The 23156-nt window shown below is 30.7% G+C and overlaps 2 protein-coding genes across 2 annotated transcripts in view; both read right to left on the bottom strand.

Moving 5' to 3' along the window:
- LOC117177906 (E3 ubiquitin-protein ligase Ubr3) overlaps window positions 1-15345 on the bottom strand; it is a 69073-nt gene extending 53728 nt beyond the window's left edge. Inside the window, exons 1-9 of the mRNA XM_033368991.1 lie at window positions 14529-15345; window positions 6331-6544; window positions 6103-6231; window positions 4566-4831; window positions 4236-4480; window positions 4029-4146; window positions 2295-2474; window positions 536-762; window positions 289-444 (exon numbers count right to left, since the gene is read on the bottom strand). Coding sequence (XP_033224882.1) covers window positions 289-444; window positions 536-762; window positions 2295-2474; window positions 4029-4146; window positions 4236-4480; window positions 4566-4831; window positions 6103-6231; window positions 6331-6544; window positions 14529-14784 — 1791 coding nt within the window. The 5' untranslated portion in view covers window positions 14785-15345. The remainder of the gene's footprint in view (window positions 1-288; window positions 445-535; window positions 763-2294; window positions 2475-4028; window positions 4147-4235; window positions 4481-4565; window positions 4832-6102; window positions 6232-6330; window positions 6545-14528) is intronic.
- A 2174-nt stretch (window positions 15346-17519) lies between these two features.
- LOC117178978 (40S ribosomal protein S15) lies at window positions 17520-21376 on the bottom strand. The gene is made up of 3 exons (XM_033370574.1): window positions 21242-21376; window positions 20965-21050; window positions 17520-17905 (listed from the first exon to the last, which is right to left on the bottom strand). The coding sequence occupies exons 1-3, from the start codon at window positions 21248-21250 to the stop codon at window positions 17557-17559; spliced, it is 444 nt and encodes a 147-aa protein (XP_033226465.1). The 5' UTR covers window positions 21251-21376; the 3' UTR covers window positions 17520-17556.
- Between the last annotated feature and the right edge of the window lie 1780 nt (window positions 21377-23156).

The raw sequence follows: 23156 nt of genomic DNA, 5'->3' as shown, positions 1-23156 counted from the left end.
TAAATGATACTGTTATGAGAAATTAAAATGAAACTAATCTGTAGAATGCCCAATTGCAATTGTAGACATTTTAAAAACTGACGAAACAAACTTCTTCAATCTCACATTATTTCATATGATATCAAGTGAAATTGCAAAAAGTTGGGAAATTTTTGTTTACTGAAAATAAAAAATAAACGGTTTCCTGGTCCGGTAGACACCCTGCCAGTTTACCTATCCAATCGATACCCTCCCCCCCTCCACCCTGTGAATTGTCACGGAAAAAAAAGAAAGTGAAACTTCACTAACCTGTACACGTAGCGGATGCATCATAAGAAGATGTAGCATTTCGGTTGAGGGTAAAAGCTCATGAAGTACTGCACCTTGTTGTCTCACAGCTCGACATAAGAAGACTGCGAAATATCTGTGAAGTGGGAGATGAAACGAAACTTGCAGTCTGTCACTCTGAAATTGTTAGAAAACCCGTATATACAAACAAATGTAAAGTTTTCAATATTTGAATCATTCAAATACACCAGCATATCGTTCAACTTACCACTTTTGTATCGGTATAATTCACCGCATCCAACCAGTCTTGTAAAGCAGAGAGACAATATGTAAGAATTCTTTCACAGAGTTCTTTGCTCTCAGGTCCTTGTAAGTGAGATACCAAAGCCCACATCGGATAAGCACTTGCTTCCAACTCAGCGCTGAAGGCAGCATAGTAAGTGTTGGGCTCAAATTCCACATGTTGGCCCAATTCTCTTTGATTCACATTCATACCTGAAAAATAAGGACAAGTTTGATGTAATTGACTTGTAATAAAAAGCTACTGATAGTAAGGAAAAAAATCATTTAAATACACATAGATCTCACTCGACCATAAATCCCTCACTACATTTTTCCAGAGTGGAATGCGGTTATTTCTCTACTTATTGTACAGAACAATTTTTAAATGGGTATATGTTTTTACAATTGCAGTATACCAATTGATTTTTTGAATGTCAACTGGTCAAATGATAGTTTTTAAAGATTTTTTCTAACGAAAGAGTTGTATTTTTAAATTTGGAAAGTGATTCTCTAAATATAAAGTTATTCGGTCAAATATTTGCTATAACGAAAGTAAATACGATATTTACATAGTTGCAATTTAATTGGTGTCATCCCAGCACACGTATTTTCTCTTTGAGGAAGACCGTTCACCAGATAAGTTCATCAAAAAAATATTGCTTATCATAGACCCTTTCTATATTTAAAATGGTTTACTGGTACAAAGTAGGTAAGTAACATTAACCAAGGTGTCTCGTGTTTCTTTAAAAAAAAAATCCAACAGTTTTCCAGGTTTTTCAGGATAAACAAATTTTTCTAGGTACCACTAAATATGATTTTACACTTTTTTTGCGTTTTTTTTATCAAAAAAATTTTGATATTGCTAACAACGTGCGTGTATATTTCGAGGTTATGTGTGTTCAAATTCACCCGAACGTTACTTTCAAATTACACAATATTTCTGGACGAAAACTTTGAACTTATAAATAAACATAGTAACTAATCTCCTGGAACTAACCTTGTTTGCATGCAATCGAAAAAGTTTATATCATAAATAATTTCCAGATTATCGGAAAGGCAGGGATGAAAAACGACGTAACCTCAAAATAATTCATATGCATACCATTTTTATTTAGCGCAATAAATTTTTTTGTTATTATCCCTGAAAAAAAGAGTCTGGGGATGTCTATTATAATAATTTAAAGGATCTCTGAATATAGTTTTTACAAATTTTCATTTTTGTGGAAAAAAAGCCGGGGAAACTGTAAGTATCACATGCCCTTAATTCAAAAAATATAACACGATTGTTGAAATCTCCTGCGATAATATTGTAGGTATACAATTACGAGCGGCCACGAGCGTTCGAGGTGACAACAGTCACCTCTGGATGCTTTCTTAGAGCTTATTATTAATAACTTATTATATAACTTATATTATTATTAACTTATTATTATATATTATTCTATGGCGAGTATTCAGTTTATTCATTTTTATGACTTTCAGAGAGATCCTTCTACACTTTTACAAGTTTTCTGATTAAATATTTTGGATTTTAGGATAGTAAACTCCAAATCATCTAGTTTAGGTTTATAAGGCACAATATTTGTTTAAAAGTTTATACTTTCTACAGAAGGTGGTAAAAAAATCATATATTTTTATAAATGACGCGGAATTAAGACAGATTTAAAGTATTTCAAGGACATTAAAAAAGCTTGGATTTTACTCATCACATCATCCTCCATAGTTATAAAGATTGGAAAACTTACCTTGGAACATGGAGAGAAAATCGAACCACATTTCCAAAAGAGTATTGTCACTCATAAAGCGTTCCGCGACAGGCTTGTGTGACAGCACATTATTTAGATCTGATACCAGGGGCCAATAGCAATGCTCCTTCATTACTTGACGACCACAGTCTACGACGTAGTGGAAATTCTTATCTGGGTCTGAAACGTATTTATTTGTTTAAAAATATTGGGTCTAACAATTAGTGATGCAATAATAAACAAATAATCAATATATTTATGGAAGCACTCACAGGATGGGCACTCGAATTAAAAAAAAAATCTTGCTCATTTTATGGCTAAGGAACAATTTTTTCTGTCCATCAAAGTTTAAAATTCATGCGCCTAAAACTGAACAGCTTAAAATTCAGACGTTCAATATTGTATCGCAATTTAATCATTTGAAATTCAACATTTTTGAACGTTCTGAATTTTGCAATAAATTGCTTCATTAATTGAACATTTAAATTTTACAATTTTGAACTATTAAAATTGGAAACTATGGCATTATCAAACAACATAACATCTGAAACTATTCTGATGTTTAGTCATAATACTTGACAAACTTGCTCAATTGAATGTTTAAACTTATGTAGGCTCCATATGAAATTATTAATTCTAACCCTTAAAGTTTATATCCAAAAATGTTAAATAATTTGCAATTGCAAAGAATAGATTGCCACCATTTAAATTATTGATTCAATTTTTAAGGTATTACTTCAAAATGTAGCAATTTTAGGTGATTTAAATTAAAAACGGTATGCATTAAAATGGTAAAATCTAGAACATTAAATCTCAATTTAATTTATTTTAAAAATTCCAGATTTAAACATTTCTTCAATACTTTAATTTACTTCATGAATTTTGAATTATGGAAAATTCAGTCTTAAATTTCGAACATTTGAATTTAAAATAGTTTATTTTTGAAGTTTCTGATTTTAAATGATTAAACTTTGAAAAGTATATCGAAGATTGCAATTTGTAATAGATCATTTATCACAAATTTTACAATTATATTTAAAACTATTACAGCTTAAAGCTGTCCAACTTTAAAGGCATTAAGATACACATTTTGAAACTTACATGCTTAGTTTTAAACACTTTAGTATTAAGTATTTTCAATTAAAGAATTTGAAATTTTTAAAAGACTTTTGTTTTAATACGGATCATTCGTAAGTCTAGAATTAAAAATCGTTAAATTTTGAATGGATGAAATTTAAAATTGTGCAACCATTTGACCTGTAATCGTAGAGAAAAATTCTTTTAAACTGGAATGCAACTCGCTGGCAAATTTTCAGAAGAATTCAAAACTGTGTACTAAAAAATCTTTAATATTTGGAACTGAACAATGAAACATGGAAGAGTCTATAAAATATGACAATTTTAGAACAAGTACTTAACGCCATGTAACAGTTATTCGATTCCTACCTGACCGTCATTTTTTCACGAAGTTCATGTTAACACGGAATGAGCTGTCGAGTTGAGAGTTTGGGCAATCATATTATTTAATTTTTCATTTATAATCGTAGCTATTTTAAAGAATCTGAAAACGACATTCTTCAAAATGATTCTATTTCATATATCAAGCAACTTTAATAATGATATTTTTTCCCGAGGAAATCAAAATAAAGCTGTTTTCTTAAAATCAGTTAAATAAGTGGCACTTCTAATCATTTAAAAAGAAAGAATATTCTAAATGTTCTATGTTATACATACCATGAAGTGTGTTTTGAATGAGTATTTTGCTCATCATGTACTTTAGGCTGATCACCATCACATGCAATAGTTTCATCTGATCAACCATTCGAAGCGCTAATCCTTCGTTACTGAACAACTAAAAGTTTAAAATTAAATATGAATAACACTTTATGAACAAAGTTTCAAACCCTTATAATTTTAATGAATTAAAATCACTTTACACACCTGTACACTGACGTGGACGACTCGATTACTCAGAGTTTCTGGGTCAGTCGACCGTTCCAGCATCATTGAAATCCTACTATAATGAAGAACAAAAGCTCGCGTTAAATCTTCTTTATAGTCTGGATCTGGCAACATATTTAACAAAAAGCAGACAAGTTTCTGAGGAAACTCGTAAGCGACTGTCCAGAACACCAATTCTTCCAGAAACGTATTGTGTTCCAGGTGTTCTCGCAGCGAAGCACATTCTGAAATTACAATGGATCATCAGTACATTATTTAATCTGGATAAGAATTGCAATTGTTTCCTAAAAAAATGCATTCATTCATTACCTTTATACTCATCTGGAGGCTCGGGATTCGGTAGGGATTTAATAGCGTCTTGATAAATTTTATTGCTATCCTGACAGTAACTATCATACTCTGATTGGCCAGTCGAAATTGTGGGATCCATGAAACATCGATATTTTTGTGGATTCGTAAGGGCAGCGGTCATCACATGTCGCATTACTGCTCCCATATTATTAAAATCGAGTAGCATAGTTAAATAAGCGTCTGCATCTTGAATAGCGACTCGATAGTCTGACACACCAACTTTGCTGCAAGGAAGAAAAAGCAAAGTTTATTAGAATTTCTTCTAGTTTCGATAAATTTCTACTAGAAGTTCAAATTGAATTCCGTTAAATTAAAAATTGTACAATTTTACATTCAAGATGCTCAATTCTCAGGGCTCAGGTTAATTTCAGAGATCAAGAATAGTAGCATTAGTGGCATACATTTTGAAAAAAAGTAGCAAAATAGTGGCATGACATTTTAAAAAATCGCGAGATTACAAAAAATTATTTTTTTTAAGAATACATAGTAAAAGTTTCAGATGTGGAACTCAAATCTGTAGGGTTTTTGTATTTTATCGAAGAAAATTAAATCATAAGCTAAACCTAAAGGAAAATACCGTGTCTATGCACGTCAGAATTCAGGGGAAAAATAAATAAAATAATAAACAATATGTAGTAACCGAGTAGTAATTTGAAATTTTTTATTTCTTTATTTCTATAATATATTTGCACAAATAAAATAAAATATAAAGTCATGACATAGACTTAAAATTTTAAACAATTTAGAACCATTTAACATTTTTTTAAAGATATGTATAGAATCAATACGCCATACTACGTCTAAAATATTTTTTTTACATTTTGAAGTTGAGTCGCCTGAGTTTGAAAATTTTGCTGAATCAAAGGCTTCTTCAATGCAGAATACTTGTTAACGCTATTCACATTTAAATATTGTTCAATTTGAAACAGATTTATTTTGCAATTTTGAATGCTTCCAATTCGAAAGTTTGTAATCTTGAATGTAATTAAATAAAATTGCTGATTTTAAAGCTCTTTCAATTTGGTATACTTATTTTTTGATTTATATTCCATTTAAAAAATTTGAAAAGAAAGATTTTCATTGGATCACTGCACAAAAATTTAAATACAATTTTGAAAGACTTTTGATCAAAAAGTCGAAAATGTCATACAATCAAGTGCCTAAGATGAACCTAATGAATATATGAATATAAAGTATCTAAGATTAATTTTGGCATATATTAGACTACGACTATTCTCTCTCTCTCTCTTATATTTTGGTACAATAAAAAAAAATGCTGCATCGCTTTAAAAAAGTATCAAAAGTGGCGTGACTGCGACTCCTGAATTTTTAATATAAACACTAAAACATAATTGTACATTTATTAATTTATAACCAGACTCTGAGGCCTGGAAACTGTTAGTCTGAAGCAAAGTACTATCATTCAAATCCCGATTGCCGAATTCTCAACTTTTTGACAATAGCCTTTATAAAAAAAAATCAAACAATAAATTACCAATTTTCGCGAAGATGTTGAATAAGACGGAGAATAATCCTTGGCATCATGGCTTCAGCGACGCACATCAAGTCAGAAGGTGCTACGATTTTATTGACTGCAGCTTTTGGTCCATGTTTGTCACAAAATCTGTTTAAAGAAAAGAAACAACAATGTTAGTTTGGTCTTTTTTATAAGTTAGCGGAAAATAATAATATTATGAATTATTCTTGATGGATTGGTTCTTACCCAGTCTCTTTCATCACAGATGTGTCACCACAATCACAAGCACCTCCTGCTTGACTGATAAACATGTTGAAGTCATGCTGCGTGTGATTACCCTTCTTAAAACATTCTTTGCAAAGGGACATGCAGGGAGAAATACCGCAGGTGCGACATCGGTAGGCAACAAAGTTTGGTGTCCAAACTAATCCGCAATTAGTAGCGTTGTCGTATATCCTTACTAAAACATTGAAACGTACAAATTAATGGAAACCTATACATTTCAAATAATTGCAAAACCTAGGTTCTAACAGATAAAAATCTAAAAAATTGAATATGAAGTTTAAAAAATATTCCAATTAAGTTCAAGGTGGCTTTTGAAATCTCCGGAAATATTTCCCGGTCATTTTTCAGTTTGTAAACATTTTTTCAGTCATTCAATTTTTCAAATTCAAACTTTCGAAACTGAACAATTTTAAACTTGAAGTATTCTAAATTGAGCAATTTTAGGCAAGTTTACAGATTCAAAGTTGAATTACTTGTATTTCAAACATTTAAAAATTGAATATTAATTATAAATTACAAACCCAAAAGCGTACAGTTTACAAGTATCCTCCTTCAAAATTATACAATTTTCAAATGAAAAGTTATCAAAATCAATCAGCTATCAAAATCATTTCATACACTGAGAAAAAATGCTATTTTAGGTTATCTTCAGAAAGCAATCAATATGTAACATGTATTAATACTACTAGACTCGAACTATAAATCATAATTATAGTATATAGCAATTAAATAATTCGCGTTTAAAGTATTTATTTGTAAAATAATAAATATTAAGTATACTATGCACTAAAACTATGTTTTAAGGCATTAGCCGTCAATAAACTAAATAAAAATAAAAATGTTAATTTTTTTTGTAATATGCCGTATTTAAAATGCTGAGAATTGAACAATATCAAATTAAACCTTTTCAATATTGTATAGTATTATAATTGAAGGGGTTTGTAAACTTAAGCAAATTGTTCTTTTAAATGTAACGTTTGAAAAAATTAAATTTGTAATCCAAGTCTAAAAAGTGAAGTATTTAAAAATTACATGCTGGCAATCAGAATTCAAATTTTTTTACAATTTCAATTTAAAGGTATCTAATTAATTTGTTTCGCACCATTTTTAATATTTAAATATTCAATTTAGAACGCAAATAATTTTGTAAAGAAAAAAGGATAAAACGACCGAAAGCTTTCCCGCGGCAACTTGTTTTTCCTCTTATCGTAGAAGAGGTCAACACACGCAATTCTGTGTGAAAGCACACATTTTGAATTGACTACTTTTTTACTTCATTAATTTGTATCTGTTTGGATAATGAATCATCATGCTAAATTATGGTATCCTAGTCTCTGTTCATCTTTAATCTTCAAGTCCTAGTTGTTAACTTTTGATCAATTTAGTTTAAATTTGATTATTTCATGGAGTCAGGTTGGAAAACAGCTTTAAGCTGTTGCTTACCCTTCGGGCGCAGATGTATCTTTTCTTACTATGTACACATTCTTCTTTCTATGAACTTAATAAAAGTCTAAAATTTGTACAGTCCAACTTCAAAGAATAAAATGTCAATTTTTCAAATTCTTAGCTTGGAAAATCTTAAAGTTCTTAAGGAAGATAGTTACAAATTTATATTTTTAAATTCAACGGTTTTAAAATTGAGCTTTCAAATCTGAATGATCTTAAAATTTCCAATACTCAACGCTAAAAAATTTAAACACAATTGTCCCAAAATTAAATAATTAAAAATTTATAGTCAATAAAAATTCAACAGATTTAAAACGAAGCATTAAAAAATGTTAAACTAGCAAGGCTTTTAATTTGAAATTGTACATCTTTAAATATTATAATTTTAAATAATTTGTTTTTTAAAATTTTCAATTAGAGATTGCTAATTTCTGAAATACCTCTTCCAATTTCCATTTTGAAACTTTATTAAAATTTTAAAAGTAACAAAGTATAAAAAATATGTTTTCAACTAAAAATAGTTTGCAAAATAGTTTATTTAGTTGAAAAATTGAGTTTGTTTTTGATTTTGTTTTTCATAATGAAAAATGTCTGGCAATTCAAAAAAATTATTTCCGTCGTCCAGAAAAGGGTTTGGCCGTTAAAGGGTTTCAATTATATAACTCTTGACGCGTTATATGTAAAACTGTTTAATTTTCACTATTTTAAACTTTTTTTCTAGTTTCCTGATCTTTAAAATCATGAATTCAAAAATGTTCCAAACTTCAAATTTCAAGGTCGAAGCTTTCAAATTTTAATAATTTAAAATATGGAGTGATAAGCTTAAGATTTTTTAATTTGATGGTTGCAGGAATAAGCATGTAACCACGAAAATGTTTATATTAGTATATATTTTTCAAAGAAAATATGTGAATCCATCGCCAAAGATTTACAATTTTAAATATAAAATCAGGTAATTTGGAACTTGAAGACTGTTAATAGGATCTATAACTAAATATAAAATATAAACTAATACACAGACTCATTTTTTACTCCGTTAAAGTATATTCTAAAGTCTTTCTAACTAGAATAAATTGTATAGTCAAATAATTCCAAGATTTTAAGTTTGATCACCTATCTGACTTCGGTCAATAACCTGTCTTTCCATAACACTTCACCCTGTCAATAACCTTACATGTTGCTGCCTTAAAAGAATAAAATAAAATATATTTCGTTTTAAACATTAAACTATACAATAACGATACTATATTTTTCCATTATTTTCTTATAGTGGTTTCTCAAATCGAGATCCGGAAGTAAAAACCAGTAATCCAGATTTTTGCAAAGCTCCCAAAGTCTATACATTACTAAATTTTATCAAGAATTTAAAATCCCTGCTTAAAAAAAGATGAAGATTTTATTGATTATTGTTTTTCAAAGGATTAAGGAAAAAAAATCTCTTAATTTCTTTTGAGAAATAAAATGTTACGTCACAAGCCAAGCGACTTCAGAATTTTAGGTTCAACCACCTGTCTACACGATTTCATAATAGATTCGGTCAGTGCCTTTTTACTTTCAATGACCCTTCGCTATATCATAGGACAATGTGACACGTGGTTTCCTAGGGCGAGGGCGAGAGCATTATAATAACAATGACCGAAATGCCAGAAACATATTATTTAAATGAACTATTATAAGTTAATGACTACTAAAAGGCTGTGCATTTTCTTTTTTTTAATCCACAAAGTTCGTATTTTTTATCAAGGATATGTTTCTTCAATGTAAAATGTTATGAAGCTAAGATGAGTTGACTGCATATTGGAAATGGGTTCGGTCAAGGACCTTTTTACTTTCCGTAACCTTGATGGTCAATCACCTTTATCTTTTTTAGTTATCTGAGGAACCGTCTCATTTTCAAACTTTTCGAATATTGTTTCTTCGATTACGCAAGAATCTTAAAACTCCTATTTCAGATTATTTAAGAACTTATTTCAAATTACTTTCTTGGTTATTAAAATATTTTTCTGGTTATTAAAATTCTTAAATATAAGTCTTGAATACAATATTTGTGTACGTTTATTTACTTGTTATGCAATTATAAGTCTAGCAGTCAGTGGTTACGAAAATAGTTATTGAATATTTACAGTGCCGTGCAAAAGTTTTCGTCCGCCTCTTTTTTTATGACTAAATAAATTCTCTTAATTTTAATTATACCAGAGCTAAAAATATGTCTCTTTAAAAGATTGATTGCTTTCGAAATTCTGCTTAAAATGAGCCCAGGCTGAAGCCAATTTGTCTAGTTTTTATGTAGATATTGCACAAATAGTGTAAATTTCAATGTTTTCTTAACTTTTCAATAAATTCCGAAATAGTCAACATTTTTCAATGTTCTTGGGCTCAGTATATCACAACAGCTTACGAGTATAAATTGTAAAAATTTTATTTTCGAATTGCAAGAACTTGAATTTGTAATATAAAGTTGGATGAATTTGAAAACATCTTATTTGTAGGCCAATCAGAATAAAAGTTAAATAAATATATCTTTTGGGAAAATTGCATATAAACTTCATGATTATATGTTTCATATATTTTACAAAAATATTTTCGTTACCAAAAATAATATTTCAATTTTTCCAACTTTTTTGTTACAAATTCAAGTTCTTGCAACTCGAAAACAAATTTTTTACCATTATGATACGGTGAAAAAAAGTTTCAAAATGAGCCCAAGAACATTGAAAAATGTTGACTATTTCGGAAGTTATTGAAAATTTAAGAAAACATTGAAATTTACACTATTTTTGTAATGTCTACTTAAAAACTAGACAAATTGGCTTCGCCCTGGGCATATTTTTAACAAAATTTCGAAGAAAATCAAGCTTTTAAAGAGACATTTTGTTAGCTCTGGTATAATTAAGATTTAGAGAATTTATTCAGTCATAAAAAAAGAGGTGGATGAAAACTTTTGCACGGCACTGTATGTACCATAAATACATGGACAAATAGGGCTACCTTCTTTCCATTCAGATAATTTTTATATGAACCATTTAAACCCTCGCCTAAACTAATGAGTAATCGAAATTATCATCTTATTTGCAGTACGATAAACATTTAGGCAATATACTGGTAATTTCGTGGTAGCGCTGATTCTGTTAGAATAGTTAAGTGTAATAATTTGAGGATGTATCGTCTCCCTGCATAATTTTGAAGCACGCGTGCGGTCAATACCCCTTTACTTTCAATAACTTTATGTCCGGTCAGTAACCTTTAAGTTGCTGGATTTTACGAAAAATTCAAAGCCACTTTTATAAATCTTATAGCAGGATTTGACAAATCCTTTAACTGTTGATGAATTCTTTGAAAAATCATTTTTAATCTTAAATTTCCATCTTAACTGAAATTTATATATTAAATAAAGAAGAATTTATGTTGAAAATTTTGGAAAGAGTTAAAAGATTTAATGATAAAACTTTGTAAAGATTTAAGCATTTTCTAAAAATCATATCAGAAACTGAGTATAGGTTAGTCCCAGAATTTTTCAGATAAGATCTGTGGACACTGATTAATTCTTCCATTTCAAGCTGTCGTACCTCTTATCTGATTTTAAAATCCACTTAGACAGTACCCTTCTAGCATAATTTTATTATGTTTAATGAAAACAAATGGACATATTTGAAATCGCTTAAACAGACAGGAATATCTTTTTTTGACTTAATCCATTTAACTAATTCAAAGAAAAAGACAAATTTGACTATTTGGAAATTATTAACTCTGGTCTTAAACATAACTAATATATTTACCACGATAAAAACAAAATTCAATTAAGAAGTTCTTAATAAATACTTTACTCCACATTATTCCATTGGGTAACATTGGACATTGCTGATGAAATAAGTATATAATTCAATGGGTTCAGGACTTAATAAATTATTATAAATAGAACATGAAAGATTGAAATTAAAAAGAAAGACAAAAATAAGTGAAATACATTTTTTTTTATTCTCTTTGTTTACTTAAAATTTAAAAGATCTAAATATTAATGTTCAGATGAAACGTTAGTATACGACGTTACATTTTTTTAAACTGCGGATATACCTAATTATTCTGTTTCGAAATTTGAATGCTAAAATTAAAATTTGGCAAGATTACGACATGCGTGGCGACAAAGTTTTAATGAAGATTCCTATAGGATTTTTTCGGGAAACACGAATCTAAAAGTTTTTAATCGATATCTTGAACAGTTTCAGAGATATCGATCTTATTACTTTTTCCAATTCCGTAACCAATTGCGGCGATGCCCCCCCCCCCCTAGGCGTTGGAAAAGGGGTGGGAGTGTGATCTTCCATTACATCTGTGACCGGCCACGAGGGCGCCTTCCCGCCCCCCGTGAGGTGTAGGAAAAGGCGTAGTGGTGTAACCTTATATTAATTTTGGAACCAATCACAAGCCCCCCCCCCAGGCGTTAAAAAGGGGCAGGTGTGAGAACTGCATTATTTGATTATTTAATTTAACAGAAAAAATCCATATCTCGATTTAAAGAATTCAGATTATTTTCTCTTGTAAAAATCATATGGGAGTACATAATGAAGATATAAGGTAAATAAAAAACAAAAGTTAATAATTTTGAAATCAAAAAATTATACCTAGAAAATTATTTGAGATATTAATTTAAAAATTTCAAATCTGCGTTTCTCGCAAAAAACAATCGAAATCCATATCAGTAGGCCTTCAGAAATTATTTGAAACAAACACAAAATTTGATAATTTTAATATAAAAAAATCGATACATCGAAAACTATTCCAGATATTGATTTAAAATTTAGATTCGCGTTTCTCGCAAACAATCATACAGGAATCCATATTAAAATTTTGCGCCATTTTATTTCGAACGGAAACTTCTTTTGCAAATTTTTTATTCTAATGTTAAATATTGAAAAAAACACCAAAATATGCCCGCTGCGCGGGCACATTCTCATTCCCGGATAAGTGCGCTATCGTGCTCGTTTTTGTACGTTGAATGCATACACTTTAACTAAAGTTTTTCAAATATCATAAATATTGTAACCTAAATCGAAAACTGTGATTTAAACTTCTGTAGAATTACAGTCATAAATTAAACATTCTCATGGCGAGACTCGCGTTTGGGTTCAAAAATTAGGTTATGGAGTCAGTTCTTCTTGAAAAATAAAATGGTATAGACAAAATTTAAAAGCATAAAAAAAGTAGATACGTCTTTCAATATAATGTTAATAAAAAAAACCAATTTTTTTACATTACTTAATAGACATTTCAGATATTAGGTCGCAGGCTTCGATTACGCTCGTTCAAACTTCAGTTCTAGGACAACTCTATTTTGATTAATTAATCTAGAACGTTTTGGTCTAGTTAACAAATTTCATGAGAATAGTTTCAAAATATATTTTATATCTAGTAGAAATTTGGATTGATATTTCCTAATCTATTAAACAATTTTTTTTCTTTCAAGATTTGACAAAAATTTCTAAAACTCATAAAAAATATTTGTTTAAAATTAATAAATAATCTATAAAATGATAATAAAACAATAAAAATTCCTAGTCTATCAGAAAAATATTTTGTTCTATATTTTGAACATTTTCTAAACTTCGAAAAATATATAACTTTTCTAATTTTCATCGAAATTCAAAAGTGCATTTGGATAAATTGCAAGTCTTTTACCCATCTGTACGAAATTTTGGATAAAAATGTCTCAAATACGACATTTTCTATTTTTTTATTGTGATAACACTCTACATTTTATATTTTTTATTGGAAATATCAGATTAACGAATTTATCCTTTCTTTTTGGACCCTTAAAAAGTGTATCAAAGGCTGGCTCAATTGGGCAAATCCTTCAAAAGTTAACGTGGCAAAATTTCATGATTTGCATACTCTGCGAGGGCCGAAATGTAAAAATGCAGTAAAAACCAGAGATCTAAAATTTTGGACGATTACATTACACTGCCATGAATAAGAATGCAAAACATTAAGCATTTTTTAAAAATATTTAAGAAAAAATTGAAGTCACATAAATTTAAAAAGTTTAGAATCATAAAATTCAAACCTACCAAGCTGTATAATGTTAAATTTAGGACTTGAAATACAAAATAGTATAGAATTATACTTTAAAAAAGTGTCTAGGTACACCGGAAATATTTGTTCAACATTCATCGAATCTCGGTAAACTTAGACACGGCCTTCTCCTTCAAAGACTGAATAATTTTTTATTAAAAATGTTTTCAATTTAAGGCTTAAAGCTGAAAAAGACAAGTTATTTGGATATTGGTGACAGAATGAATTTGTTCTTTTTTCATTGCTTTTATTAATATTATTTTGTAACATTTGAGTAGGGGGGAGGAGGTAGAAAGTTCAGATTTTTTAATCAGGCTCCACAAACATCCTTTTTTATGAGATTACTCTTATTTCACAACCTTTTCTCTGGCCAGAAAATCTTCCATTTCATTAAGAACGTTCTCTTTAATTTTTAACTATTTTTTTCTGCAGTGTAAGGTATTTTATGCCTTTAATTTCCATTGCAATTTTTTAGTCTAGTTTCGCGTCATTGTTTAAATGTAATTCTCAATGAATTATATTTCCAGAAAACAATGTCCCAACTCAAGTTGACGCACTTGACATTGCTCCAAAATATAAAATCCCTGAGCTAATGGAAAGAAAATTGCACGTGCAAAAGCGAATGGTCGGAATGTCAAACTACAAACCTGTGTTGACAAACTCATCCGGTGTTCTACCACCTGCCATAAGCCACTTGCACCAGTCGATAGTCTCCCAGTCGTCGATAGCTTTACTAGGATGTAGCAAAATATCCAGGATGCCGGTGAGGTTACGTGGTGGACAGCCGGATTCTATGATCGCCCGGTTGTTGCATTCTGCATGAACGTAAGCTGCAGCTCCCTTTTTTCCTTTATTTAGCAGAACCTGCGCCGATGATGATATTCCTGACGATGTTGAAGCCATCGCGAAAACTTGTTTTCTCTTCCGGGTTGCACGTAAACTTGACTCCAGAGTCCTGAATACCTGAAAATTTCAACCTTCCTCCTGAAATCTCGTGGTTGGCTCTGATGCAGTGGAGCGATGCTTAAACATGGATCGAAAAATCAAGCAGATTTTCACAGATTTTTCGTTTATGCCGTCTCGCGTATATAACAATTCTTCGGTTTGTCACTACTCGCGCACTTTAGGCAATTTTTGAAGAAAGTGCCTCCAGAAAATTTGCCAAGAAGAAGTGGCCCGTAGACCAGAGGATTCTTCACAACCTTCATGTCAGTGAAGATCTCCCGTCAAGGCACTCCGCGATTTTGGATCTTGCCACATGACGGTCAACAGAAATGGAAATGTCGGCATACAACGTTCGCGACCCTCGCCACTTTTTTCGAGAAAAAACGTCCACAACAAGGAAGGTAGTCGACGATAATTGTCAAACTTGACTAACCACATCCACAAGATTAAGCAAACCTATAATGCAACTACACAATCACAGTTTACAGCTGTACACGGCTAACCAAGTACACACACGAGTATTCTTACAGGTGCAGTTCAATGATGCAGTGTTGCCACATCACCTCGAAAAAATAACCTCAAAAATGGTACTTTTGAAATTTATCTACTTTTTTTTCAAAAAGACAAGAGGCAGTCGCGTCTTTTGTAAGGAAAAGTAGCCTTTAGTATTGAATTTTCCGTACAGCTACGATAATAGAATTGTTTTAAGGGCTTTAAAAGTTTTAAATTGTAAGGAATGAACGGAAATACCAGATACGGTGACGTGACATTGACAGCCAATTGACGAATCAAGTGTCGGCTGGTAGCAAAGGTTTGGTTAGTCTCTCGATCTATGGGAATTTTTGAGGTTTTGGCGCGCTGAACCGTTCCGCTATTTATTTATATCTATTATATATATCTTATATAAAATATGTCAGAAAAAAGTTACTTGGTAAAGGTTTTCTACTTAATAAATGGTGCGAAAAAGCTGAGAGAATTATTTTTAAAACAAGTTTGTCCATTCATTTTTATAACTTAATTTTCTCTTTGAAAGTGTAGGCACAATTTTAAAAATATGCCTTTTTATGTTTTCGCATAATTTCTTGTAAAATGCAATGGCAACAAACTAAAATTAATCACAAAATTTTGAATTCATAGTCCATCTAACAAAAATTCTAAAAATATTCACGAATAGGGATTATATACCGAACGTCCCATGGGCTCCTGGAGAGAGTTGCCGTTATTATCAATAAATATTTCATAAACCGTAAGATATATGTAAAATTGGGTATCCGTTTATAATATGGATATTAGGATAATAAAAAGAAATTATTTTCGAATCTGAACAAACACACTAGCCTAGGTTGTACCTATTAAGCCAAAAAAATTTCCAACAAAAATAATCGTATCCAGATATGATTTAGAGGTCCCCTATTTGAATTTTGTCTTATTTTATGGTTTTTATTTTCAAAGTATCTTCAAAATGCATTTATTAAATTTTTATACATATAAAATTATCACCTTTTACATTATGATAATCGTAAATAATTTAATAAAAATGTTTAACTTAATTTTTAAGGGAAATACTTTTTTCTTTCAAATTTTTCTATATTAAGTAACTTTTATTAATCTACTTATTTTATTAATTTTAGCAATTGGCATAACCTATATTAAATTCTTTTCAAAAAAATTGGAAACAATATAAAAATTGTTAATTTCTTTTTAAAAAGAACTAACACTTTTTAACAAGGTTTAAATAAAACGTTTAGGTCACAAGAAATAATGAAGTTGTCTATATTAGAATTTAATCAGTTCACGAATTTCTTCTTCTATATCTTCCAGTTCTTTTTGCTTTTTTCATTGAATCTTCCATTCAAATTTATTTCATTCTTACGCCTTGTCTCATATTTGCATTTTCCTTAAGTTTTCTTTCCCAATTCTTAAATATGGAATTAGCTATAAAATACAAAATTATTAGGACTTTTAATAAATAGACGATAAAAAAAGTTCCAGACATTTTTTTTCTTCAAAACTCCATGTCTTTTCCAGCCATTTGTTTTATTTTCCAGGTCTTTCAGGTCGTGTAACATCCCTGAATACCTGTTTTTATTCCAAATTAAATTAAATTTTTAAACAATTATAATAACTTAATTGTCTTTTCATTTCAAAAGTGGAGGAAAATCTAGTTTTTTATAATCCCTTTAGACTATGTCGTTTATTATAAAGAAGCCATAAGCCGATTACTAAAAAAAAATTCCACTAAGTTACGAACACAAATACATATTACCTTATTAGCGCACAAGAATAAAGAACCCATTCATAATTTAATTAAACAAATTGTTCAAGAAAATAATGTTTGTTTGAACAATTGAGGCGAAACTTCTGAAAGAGACATCGCGTGGCAAATAACAAAAAAACTAGATTTTTCTCCACCACGCCAATAAATTCAGAAGCGGACGATTATCATTTTTTAAAAAAATCTTTTGTCTAAATGAAAAATATTACTATTACCATGCATTAATGTTTGATTAGTTTAAGAAAATACTAAATGTTCACAACTAGTCGGGATTTTACACCCTCATATCTCCGAAAAAAATTAAAAAAAAAAACTAATTCTGACACTAATAAAATTCTTGAAGCGCAAATAGTTTTTTAAATAAATTAATTAAAAGTGGGGTATATTAACGAAATAGGAATAAAAACGTGATCAAAAATACTTTTGTCTCTTTTTTATTAACCAAGTACGATAAATTACTTCAGAGGAATAAAACGGGAAGAGTGGGTAGCACCGATACCGGGTCTACCGTGCTTTACTGGTTTATACGTGACGGAGAATTCGCCAAGATAATGTCCAATCATTTCTGGTTTGATTTCCACCTGGTTGAAAGTTTTTCCATTGTAAACTCCGACAATGGATCCGACCATCTCGGGAACGATGATCATGTTACGCAGATGAGTTTTGACGATTTCTGGCTTCTCATTTTGAGGAGCCTCTTTTTTCGCCTTACGCAATTTTTTAACCAATGCCATTGGTTTACGCTTCAATCCATGAGAGAAACGCCTACGTGCACGTGCATGCATCAACTCCATCAACTGCTCACTGAAAAAGAAAAATTATTTTATTGGCGCTGCCTACATTTTCATTTTTAAATTGCCTCATGTTTAAAAAAATAATTCATTTAAATTATGGCCCAAAAAAATCTGTTTTTTGATCGTTTTAACGAGTTTAGAACTTAATGACATTTGAAAAATCATAACAATTTTTCGTTAATCAATCAATTATTATAAACATCAAAATTGTATTATGATGGAAGATTCAATAAATATGAAATGAAAAATTCAATTTAGAATTATATTTGGTTTATTTTCTATCTAAAAAATGTGCACCCTTTTTCGGGGCCCCTTGGGCCTACTTGGAAATGTAAGATATAGTATAAAGTACCAAATCTAGAATAAAATGTATCGTTTTTAATTAATATTGAATTGAAGTAATTAAACTCAAAACTTCACATTTTAACATTTAATTACTGAAGCTTAAAAAGAAAGATTGATAAATAAGGAGTGTTTTTGATGTGCACTTTTGACTAGTACAATTAATGAAATGGTCAAATTATATTCCAGAATAGATAGTCTTTATAGCCGTTGCCACCTATTTTCAACAAAACGAAAAAATGTATGTTAATGTAAATATATATACTATATATATAGTTCCTGAGTGTTATTAACATGGTTCTTTCTATTTATGTAAACTGATATATTGTCCCTCTAACAAAAATCGTCTGTAAATGTCGATGCGTTGGGTGGAATTGACGCATGCACCACATTAGAGAATGCTCTTTATGTAAATGAGTTTACAAAAAAAATTAATGATCTTAAATATTACAACTCCAGAATTATATTTTCACGAGATATCAATATTCATTAATAAAAATATTGTCTTTAATATTGAAAAAGGGTAACAAAATATGTTATAAAAACTTTAACATTCTTCCAATTGGCCTTTTTCTTTTCTTCATATCTTCTAAGGAGAAAAATGAAAATAAATCAAACTTGCAAAATTTGACATATATTGTCGTTATCTACACCCCTGATACGAAAACTTAAGGGCATGTGAGACTTAAAAAATGGTCGATTTTACCAGTTTTAGGTTCCCCCGGCTTTTTTTCTAGAATAATAAATATTTTTTCTTAAAAATTTGGGAAATGATAGCAAACATGCTAACGAACGTCCCCACACACGTTTTTTGTAGGTTAATTCAAAAAAGTTTTAATTTAGCAAAATGTGATTAATTTGCATAGCGCTTAGGAAATAGTATCGATTTTTTCAGTGTTAGATTCCCCGGCTTTTTTCCTAGGATAAGAAATATTTTGCCTTCAAAATCTGGGAAATGATAGCGAACACGCTAACGGACGTCCCCAGACAGTTTGTATTTTTTTATCAAAAAATTTTTTATATTGCTAACAACGTGCGTGTATATTTCGAGGTTGTGTGTGTTACAATTCACCCGAGCGTTACTTCCAAACTACACAATATTTTTGGCCGAAGACTTTGGACTAACAAATAAACATATAGTAACTAATCTCCCGGAACTAACTTTGTTTGCAGGCAATCAAAAAAGTTTATTATATAAATAATTTCCAGATTATCGGAAAGGCAGAGATGAAAAACGACGTAACCTCAAAATAATGCATAACATTTTTAGTTAGCACAATACATTTTTTTGTTATTATCCCTGAACAAGAGTCCGGGGACGTTCGTTATGATATTTTATACCATCTCCGAATTCAGTTTTTAAACATTTTCATTTTTGTGGAAAAAAAGCTGGGAAACTGTAAGTATCACATTCCCTTAATAGAACCTTGCTTGGTTGTTTATTTATTTCACTTCAAAAATCGTGCAAGATTAACCCCATCTCAACCTTCCCGATACGTAAAAAAATAGAACTGAAGTTCTCAAATTAGGTTGTTCTTTTCTCAATTAAAAAATATTTTAAAAAAGATTTCTAAAACAATCTATTGAAATATTAATTTAGTGATATTTTGACTTTCTGCAATTAAAACTACAAGTCCCTACTTTACGCAATTTCTACTTAAACATCAAATCAGTTTTCCTTGAAACAATTAATTAAACAGAATATATAACTTATAACAAAATTCCCATATTAACAAATATTTTAATTCAGAAGAGTAGAACCTAATTTAAGGGACTAACATCAGTTCTATTCTTTTTACGCATCGCGAATATTAATTTGGGGTTAATCACGCACGATTTTGAAAATGAAAAAATAAATAACCAAGCAAGGTTCTATCAAGTTTTAGTATTGGGGGTGTACATAACGACAATACATGTCATATCTTTGTACATTCACTTAAATAAAGAGCCTTTTTAATGTTGGTGTAGGCCAATTTTTTTAATAGATCGCTAAGTATCAGACGATCTATTCTGGAATCACCCAAATATATGATACACATGCTCAGCATTTAAAAATAATGTTCAGTCTTGCTTAAAACCATATATGTTTGTGCCTGTAAATTAACCAGAGTTATTTCTAAATATTTGTTGAAAATGCAAAATATACTGCTCTTGAAATCGAATGGGCGAAACATGGATTTTTTTAGTTTACCCATTAAAACTGACTGCGCAGAATTTAAGGCATTATTAAACTGCAAGCATTAAAAATGAAATCACTGCTACATTTAAATACTGTACACTTTCATTTGTTTCGATCATGAATTTATTTAAAATTTGAGCTGCCATAAAATCAGAATTTCTATAAACTTTACACTGGATGATCAATAAAAATGATTTATAATCCAATACTTTAAAATTTGAATTCTACAGGGTTTTACTTTAACAAGACTATAATTATTATTTCTTAAAGTAGAAAAGTATTTCAATCTTTCCTTTAAATGAAATTTTAATTTGTTTCTAAACTTAAATGAATGAAACACAATACAGAACACATACCATATTAAATATCTTAAAAATGATTGGTAGTTCAGGTAATAAATAAAGAATTTTGGGGGATTATAAGAGAAGAAATATTTTTCAAAAATGTAAGAAAGATCGACTTGATGTAACAGATTTTTGACAGTGTTACTTGTAACTCTTATAAGGGCATTCAAAATAAACAGGTATATTTGAAAAATTTAGACTTACTTGGGCATGTCCAGGAGTTGATCCAGGTCAACACCTCGAAAGGTGAACTTCCTGAAGGTCCTTTTCTTCTTAAGAGTTTCGTCAACCTGAATTGGAAAAGTGACATTGTGAACAACTAACCTCAAAACAAACACGAAATTTGGGATTTACGAAAAATCTTTTCTCTTCCGACGACGTGCGATGATATAAAAAAACAAATCGTAAAGAGAAGAATAAGAAAATTGTGGAGATGCAACAAATATTTATGGATTATTTAACAAATTTTGAATAAACATACCTCCGCCATTATGATACGCGATTAAAAGAACAAGAAAAGAAAAGATTTCGGCAGAAGAAAGATGGCCGGTCTGAATTTAACTGTAGATAGGAAACTCGATGGATTCGAAACGTTCGAGCCGGAAAAATCCGTCTGGCGGTGCTGAAAGGTACGGACTAATAAGGGTACCGTCACACCTCTGCGTGCCTGCCCGGTGCAGGCAGACAGCGCCCGAGACCGTTCACACCTTGGTTTTTCCGTCTGTGGAAAATCTTAAATTCGCGCGGGAATTTTAAATATTAAAACATTTTTAAAATTACATAAACCAAGTTTTTATACTTAAAATTGACAATTATGATAATGAGTTAAATTGTTCCATGGACATAGGAAACACGGGTCTAGGCATGCCATCCTAACTTGGGCGAGCGGGGTTGAATCCACAGGAGGGGAGAGAATTCCATGAGTGGGGAGAGCCGCCATCTTACGATGTGACATTTGATTATGCGCACGAGCATTTTTGCCGACAAACTGTGCATGAAAATATAAACATGTGGGCGCTGCCATGTTTGTCGCGGGACATCAAAACGTGCCAAACCTCCCCCCTCATTGCATCACCCCCACAATGGCATGCCTAGTCCCTTGTTTCCTATGTCCATTATTTTTTCAACATAATGTAAAAATAAGAGATAAAATACTCAGCTCTGAATTAAGTATTTAAGAAATTGTCAAGTGTTTCCAGAAAAGTCATTTTGTCAGTCATAGTGTTTTTTATTCTTATCTGGTGTTGATGTCCTGTGTCGCGCAATCAAAGAAAATATATTGCTTTAAGTGAAATAAATCAGTTTTAATGCTCTTGTACAATGTAAATATTTTTTTTAAAGGTGAAATGTCAAATTCGTATAGGAATCGTCAACTTTGTGCAAAATTAATGGAATAGAGTGGATAATGTACGGAAATATTTTCACAGTACTCGAATGAGTAAGTTAGAGGAATGGGAAAAATATTGAATATATATATATACGAGGTGTGTTCAAAAAGTAAGGTGAGTTTTCAATTTTCGCGGGCTACGTACATTCAAGTTTTAAATTTTTTGTTTTGTTGTGTTGGCAGATTTGTCACGATGATATGTTCACAGTGTTGACTATATAGCTCGTGTTGTTTTTCTGGCAGAGGCGTAAAAGGTTAGAAGGGTTTGGTGTGCTCGGCGATTTTCTTCTTTCGAAAAAAATGGAGCAAAGAGTTTGCATTAAATTTTGTGTGAAAAATGAAATCCAGTGCTCTAAAACTCTTGAAATGTTGACAGTTGCGTACGTTGAGTCTACTCTGAGTAAGAAAAATGTGTATAAGTGGTACAAGCTATTCCAAGAAGGCCGAGAGGATGTCGAAGACGAACCTCGCCCTGGACGTCCTAGCACGTCAACAACAGATGAAAACGTTCAAGCAGTGGAAGAAATGGTGTTAAAAAATCGCCGAATTGCCATCAGAGAAGTTGCTGAAGATGTTGGCATATCGGTAGGCTCATGCCATGCCGTTTGCGACAGGCGATACGCAAAAAATGTCCGGAACTTTGGAAAAACAATTCATGCCTTTTGCATCACGATAATGCACCTGCTCATTCATTGTTGCTTGTGAAAGATTTGCTGACCAAAAACAGCACCACAGTCATGCCTCAGCCTCCATATTTACCGGATTTGGCCCCCAGTGACTTCTTTTCCCAAAACTGAAGAGACCCATGAAAGGACATCGATTTTCAGCGATTGAGGAGATAAAAACTGCACCGCTGAAAGAACTCAAGGCTATACCACAAAATGATTCGCTTCGATGATTGGAAAAAGCGTTGGCACAAGTGTATATTATCTGAAGGGGATTACTTTGAAGGGGACAACATGAATATTGAGGAATAAATGAATATTTTTTGAGAAAACCATAAAGTCAC

This window comes from Belonocnema kinseyi, chromosome 8, assembly GCF_010883055.1.
Source record: "Belonocnema kinseyi isolate 2016_QV_RU_SX_M_011 chromosome 8, B_treatae_v1, whole genome shotgun sequence".
NCBI classification, from domain to species: domain Eukaryota; kingdom Metazoa; phylum Arthropoda; class Insecta; order Hymenoptera; family Cynipidae; genus Belonocnema; species Belonocnema kinseyi.
The sequence above is the reverse complement of the archived record's forward strand: the minus strand, read 5'-3'. Positions and strand labels throughout refer to the sequence as shown.